Raw genomic sequence first — 7097 nt, forward strand, 5'->3', positions numbered from 1 at the left:
AGTTAGAAATATTAAAATTTATAATATTTATTAAATTTTTTTATCATATAAAAAAATAAATTAAATAAATAGTAAAATATAAAATAATATTAAATTATATAAATAAAAAATTGATTGGGCTTACTGCGGTTTCGAATACTGAGTGCAGTTTTGCCGGTAACTTCGAGTATACTAGCAGCAGGTTTTGCTACTAGTCCTGTAATTCCTAAAGCAACTCCTGCAGTAAATAAATATGAAACAGAAAAGTAGTCAGTAGTCCGGAGAAAAGTAATACCATATCTCACGAAAAAATTATCACAGGGCATTCTTCAAGTTGCTCTAAAATTCAATTCGATTTACCTGAGAGGACACCAGGGAGACCATGCTTCTCAGCTCCACTTACAGGTGACTGGAGAAGACCAGTCAATCCTGTAAACAATAAAGTTATGGACAACTTGCATTTACACAATAAAAATTATGTTAACACAAACAGATCAAGAAGAACCAATAGTGGCACAAAAGAAAAATTCAACTAAATTGCATAGGTAAATTTCAATGTAGATGCTAATCATGTTAATTGCCATGCTAACCTATATCCTACACATTCAAAGATCAATGGCACCCATCAAGTCAAGTGGGAGCAGAAGTAATCAAGCAGGGCTCGTTAGAAGTAGGAAGGCGAGCTGCAAAAAATCGTGTCCTGTCCTCTGAAGGGAAAACTATAGCTTTTGTTAAGGGCAAAATACTATAATAAGCCAAAGTCAATCCAAATTTACCTATATGAACCAAAATGAAAATCGATACAGCAATGAGCCAGATCATATTTTTATGTAATTCGAACCAGGCTAGTTCGAACTTCATCTTCAAATAATTCGAACCAGAGCAGTTCGAATTTCAAAGAAAAATTGAATGTAAATCGAACCAGACTGGTTCGAACTACCTATGCAAGTAATTCGAACCACTCCAGTTCGAATTATGGGGAAATGAGTTCTGCATGTAATTCGAACCACCCTGGTTCAAATTACGCTTAAGCTAGGTTGTTAGTAATTCGAACCACCCTGGTTCGAATTACTAGTGATTCGGCTATATAAGAAGTTCGAATCAGCCTCATTCGAACCATTCTCATATTCTCCTGCCCCACCAAATCTCAGAGAAAACGACCCAGATTCTCTCCGAGAAAGACCTGAACGGAATACTCTGCTCATGGGGGACGATCCGGCACGGTTATATCGCTTGGACGGAGTCGCCCATATAGTTGGGGTCATCAACGAAGAGGTTAGTACGGAAATAACTTTATTTTACCGGTACATGTGAGTTAGTGGTTTGGCATGCGGGTTAGATGTTGGTTTAGTTGGTGGTTTATTTTAGCGGTTTATGTTAGTGATTTCTGTTAATGGTTTATGTTAGTGGTTTTTGTTAGTGGTTTATGTTGGTGGTTTATCTTAGTGGTTTATGTTAGTGGTTTATCTTAGTGGTTTATGTATGTGGTTTATGTAAGCAGTTTACGTTAACGGTTTACGTTAGTGGTTTATGTTAGTGGTTTATGTAAGCGGTTTAGTTGTGGTTTTATAATGTTAGATCTTTGATGTCAGTAGGCTATGGTGGTTTCTAATTTAAGTTTCTTATGCAAATGGTTCTCGTTCTTGGATTTTTAAGCGGCTATTCATAGTAAGATTTTTTGGTTTAGGGATTATCCTGTTGATTATGTTTGTCACCGGTAATTAAGTTGGTTCTAATAATGCGGTTCATTTCTTCCGCAGCCTCAGCGATGCATCAGGAGCATGCGGCGGCAGCAGGGCATGGTCCTGGATGACAGATACGTTCCGTACCTGCAGATGGCTGGTCTTTACCATCTTGCTAGGCTGAACGATAGATGGTTCCGATTGGACGAGGCCCTTGTCAGTGCGTTTGTTGAGCGATGGCGTCCGGAGACGCACACGTTTCATATGCCGTTCGGAGAGTGCACTATCACACTGCAGGACGTGGCATACCAGCTGGGTTTGCCAGTGGATGGGCGTTACGTCAGCGGCTGCCTATCAGAGTTCCATGTATACATCGATGGTGGCCGTCCAGCCTGGGTTTGGTTCGAGGAGTTGCTTGGAGTGGTACCTCCTCCTAGCCAGGTTCAGAAGTACGCGGTCAACTGCAGCTGGTTTCAGGAGACGTTTGGTGAGTGCCCGGAGGGAGCTGATGAGGATACTGTGCGTCGTTATGCCCGTGCGTACATCATGATGTTGTTGGGCACGCAGCTTTTTGCGGACAAGTCCGGAAACCGCATTCACATCAAATGGCTTCCGTTTGTAGCTAGGCTGGAGGAGATGGGGACCTACAGCTGGGGTTCTGCAGCACTGGCATGGTTGTACCGGTGCATGTGCCGTGTGGCGAACAGAAATGTTATCAAGCTAGCGGGCCCACTTCAGCTACTTCAGTCATGGATTTTCTGGCGATTTCCTCGGTTTAGGCCTGCAGGATTTGAGACGTTCAGCTGGCCATTGGCCTCGAGGTACTTCCCTAATCTTTGTCTATTTCAATTTACTACACATAATCGCGTGTTCATTCATAATGTATTGGATACCCTAAGCACACATATAAGTAGCGGTAACACATGTGCATGTTGCAGGTGGTCAGGTTACATCCCTTCCAGTAGCGAGAAGGGTCCTAGAGTTCAGACGTGGAGGCTATGGATAGACCGGTTGCAGGATAGAGAGGTCAGTATGTTACTTAATAAGTTTTTTTTATTTAACCACGATTTACGAGTTGGGATCACGAGTTGCCCTGACATTGTATCGTTCTGCGTGCAGTTTATCTGGATGCCGTACAGTAGCCCTGACGTACTTCAGGTCGTGCATCCCGAGGTTTTTGAGCCTCGGCATATGGTGCTGTGGCGGTCTGTTACATCGCTTATCTACTTTGCCGTCATAGAGTGGCATCAGGTAGACAGGGTTCTTCCGCAGTTTGGAAGGGTGCAGCCCCGTCCACAGGCCGCCCTGAACATCGACTTTCTGATGTCGAAGGACGGCAGAGGCGGTGATCGATGGTTCCCGTCCCATTTGCAGAAGTGGCATCAGTATTGGGACGACCGTACGGAGAGCGTGCTGAGATTCGATGTTGTTGCTGACCCTGGTCCGTCGCATCAGTTCTTGGATTGGTGGAGTCAGCACGGGAAGAGGTTTTTGTCTCCGGATCCGCAGTTGGGCGATCCGAGAGCCGTTGCTATTCCTGTTGAGGCCTCACAGCGGGGAGCTGGGCAAGTACCTGAGATGGATCGGCCTGACGACGTGCCGGACAGGAGGCGGGTTGATAGGAGAGCTCGCGTGGGCACACGTCGTAGCCAGCGTGACTGGGGGTGGCTTGAGCGTGCTATGGAGGCTGGCGACGAGGCCGGCCCCGCTAGGGGTCGACGACGACATCATCCTAGCAGAGGTAGAGGGCGTGCTGCGGTTCATGCCGCTGCACCTGACCCTGAGGACGATGACGATGATCAGCATGGGCCTGAGGGCGGGGATGGTGCAGGGGCGGCCTCAGTTGCTGGTGGTAGTACCCAGGATGGGGTTCACGGAGGTGAGTGGTATGGCTCCGGGATGGGTGACGGGGCTGAGCCTAGTGACGCTGGACTTAGGTCCGGTTCTTTTGGACATTACTTTGTTGGAGTACCCACCGACGACCAGCCTCAGCAGGACGGTACTCCATGGGTTATTCCCAGATCACAGTGGCAGGACTTCCTTGGGGCAGATACGCTCGATCCGGACTTCGGCAGTCCACGGTTTCTGGCAGAGATTTCGGCTATCATGCAGGAGGACGAGCCGGGCAGGAGGCGTCCTCAGACCCCTGCCACGCAGGCACCCTTAGATGTTGATCTGAACGAGCCTGCTACGACTCCTGTTGGTGACCAGTTTGCTTTGGGAGGTACCCCACATTCCGCTTACACCGCTGCATCACAGTCTGTCGCCGGGCCATCTGCCGCACCACTCCATTTTACGCCACCCGCACAGCCTGCCCCGCATGAGGACGCAGATGAGATAGAGGATGAGGAGCCGTTTATCCGCAGAGGTCAGAGGCCACGGGTTCACCGTCGTTGTGGGACAGGCTCCCACTTGTTTAGATGATTTACATTTCATGTATTTTGGACGTTAGGGTTCACTCATGTATTTTAGATGATTTACTTTAGAGCTATTTTTCCTTGTTGTTTGCTCATCTTATTGTACTTAAAAATCTGTTATTTACCTAGTGGATTAGTGACTATGTATTATCATTGAATCGTATAACACTGTAGTTATCAACTTTTGCAGTCATGGGATTTCTAAACATATTCAAATTCAGATGCAACTTTTTCATTACTAGAAGGTAAAAGGATAAACAGATAACACAAATCATCTTAAATAACAAGTAACAGGAAAAATAAAATCAATGAACACTAACAATAACAAGATCGCTACTACTGGCCCCCCGTGTGAGACGGTCCTCCAAGCTGTGGGCAACTCCTGCGGGTGTGTCCGGGTTGGCGACAAAGGCCACACCTCTTTGGCCGATTCGGATCTGCCTCGTCCATGTTCGTCCGTATCCTAGTGGATCTCGGACGACCCTCTCTTGCCCGCCTCTTGGCAGGGTCCGGGATCACGGTTGGCCCATCGTAAGGTGGCCAGAATCCCTCCGGTATCGGTGGTGTGAATCCCATCTGGTACACACGGAACACTGAACTAATCTGATACACGCTGTGAATATAAGAGAACCAGGTGACCCGTGAGTAGGCGCAGCATGCAAGTGCGTGCTGGCACGGGAAATGAAGTGCCTGGAAGTACCTGTCCGGAGCCTCAAGCGCAGCCTTTATGCCGTTATGCCTGTCCGATATAACCAGAAGACCGGGCTGCGGTGTCACGTGCTGTCTAAGGTGGGAGAGAAAGAATGACCAAGACTCTGCATTCTCACCTTCTACTAGTGCGAATGCAACGGGTAGAATGTTGGAGTTCCCGTCCTGTGCAATCGCGATGAGAAAAGTACCCCCGTACTTCCCATACAGATGGGTCCCATCAATGCTAACTAAAGGCTTGCAATGGCAAAATGCCTGGATGAGTGGTGGAAACGTCCAGAAAAGTCTGTGGAAAAAAGCTTGAGACTCGTCTACTTGTCCACTAACTCGAACGGGGCTCGTCCGTAGGATTGCAACAGTACCGGGCATCGTCAACTGGACTCCCAAAACCCACCTAGGGATCTCGTTGTATGACTCATCCCAGTCACCATATACGAGGGCAATTGCCTTCTGCTTCGCTAGTTGCCTTGGGCCATGCCCGTTACAAGTCCGGTGGGACTCTGAAGGTTATACCAATAGTGCTAAATCCATTAGTTAATTGAGTATCTAAGATAACCGAAAACAAGTGAATAAGAAGAATTTAAACTTTTACATGCATAATGCACTTTGCAGCACTGATAAGAAATCTCTAATGCCAAGACCCATGCTTCTCACAAAACCCAAGGGATTAATCCTGTTTGAGTTGCTATCAGAAGCATTAGGCCTTAAGCCTAGTTACTTTTAAGGACATAGATTGTGCAGAAGGACTTTTCATGCTTTGCCCATTATTTTTCATCTTGCCCTTAGCCAGAACTCACTTTAGGGTGAAGTGGTCATTAGGATACTGCTTTCTGTTCTTCTTCAACACTAAGGGTGTGTTTGGACTTGCGTTTGAAAAGAGAGAAGCGTGTTTAAATTTAGAATAGTGCTAGAGAGCCAATGGCCTAAACTATCTAGAATAAAATGAATAAAATGAACATCACCTATACTATTTAGAATAACTATCCGGATACCAGAGATAACGAAAAGGTTATTATAAACTCATCTCCTGAGCATGACATTGAAAATTTTATGGCGGTGGTGATATTCGGACCTAACCAGCGATTGGCCTTTTACAAGCCTGGCAATATGAGATGGGTAGAATTTCCAACCAGAGATAAGGAGTTTAATGACGTAATATTTTTCCAAGGAAAGATATATGCCATAAACAATGACGGGCAGCTATATGAATTTGATACAAACACAAGAACAGGGCTTAAGGGAGGAATCCATGAAACCAGACCTCCATCTGAAATTCCAGTAGGCCCTCTCAGGCTTAAATATCTTATTGGGTGCACCAATGGAAGTTTATTGATGTTGACAAGATATGTTAACCTTCCCTTGGGGAAGGAATTAGGGACTTCCAAATTCGATATCCATGAGTTAAAAAGAAACGGGAAAGAATGGTCAACATTAGATAATTTAGGTGATTATATACTAGTGATTGGATATAATTCATCTGTTCAAATTTCTGTGCCTTTTCTAAGCAAAGGAAATCAGATTTGGTTTACAAATAACCAAATGGAGTTGCAATCATCATTTTACGATCCTGTTGCCCAAGATATCGGCATCTTCGACTTGGACCATGGAAATTTCCAGAGAGTATTGTTAGATGTGAAGTTTTTTTGTCCTCCTGTTTGGTTGTTATCCTAATTCATACTCCTTAAGCTTTTGTCCTTGTACTTTAATCTTTTCATATTTCAAGTCTTTTAATTTGTTTAGACTATTTATTACATATCCTTGAAATGTTAGTTCTCCCCGTATGGTGAATTCATGCTTGCAATTGAAGCGTCTCTTCTGGACTTGGATTGGAATAAGCAATGCTCACGGCTTATACTTGTCTTTCATGCATTGCTAGCTAATTTCAAACATAGTCCACTTGCTTTAGATTTTTGTAATCCATGATTATTGATTACCTTTGAATGGAACTATATAGTATGTGTTTGGATTACAGTTTATAATCGGAAATTTGTATAAAATTGATTTTGCAAACTTAATTTTGATAAAAAGTAAATTTGTGTTAAGTGATTTATGTTTGGTAATTTTGTATCAAAATTGATTATAGTAAAATAAATGTTGTTTGGCTTATACCATTCAAAATCATTTTTAGATAAAAAATTACTAAAATAGACCTCAACTTAAATAATTTTTTATATTATCCTATCATTTTAATTTAGATATTTAAATAGATCTTATTAATTAATTTTATAATAAAATTAATATTTACTTACTAAAATAAAAATAACATATAAAAATAGATAAAATATATTTTTAAATAAAAATAACACAATAT

At 43.6% G+C, this 7097-nt stretch overlaps 1 protein-coding gene across 2 annotated transcripts in view; it reads left to right on the forward strand.

The window, feature by feature from the left end:
• LOC107644842 overlaps positions 1-6583 on the forward strand; it is a 15120-nt gene extending 8537 nt beyond the window's left edge. For both annotated transcript variants that reach the window (XM_021103234.1, XM_016348780.2), the window contains one exon: positions 5795-6583. In XM_021103234.1, the coding sequence (XP_020958893.1) occupies positions 5795-6457 (663 nt within the window). In that variant the 3' untranslated portion in view covers positions 6458-6583. The remainder of the gene's footprint in view (positions 1-5794) is intronic.

Source organism: Arachis ipaensis, chromosome B05 (genome assembly GCF_000816755.2).
Source record: "Arachis ipaensis cultivar K30076 chromosome B05, Araip1.1, whole genome shotgun sequence".
Classification (NCBI taxonomy): Eukaryota; Viridiplantae; Streptophyta; class Magnoliopsida; order Fabales; family Fabaceae; genus Arachis; species Arachis ipaensis.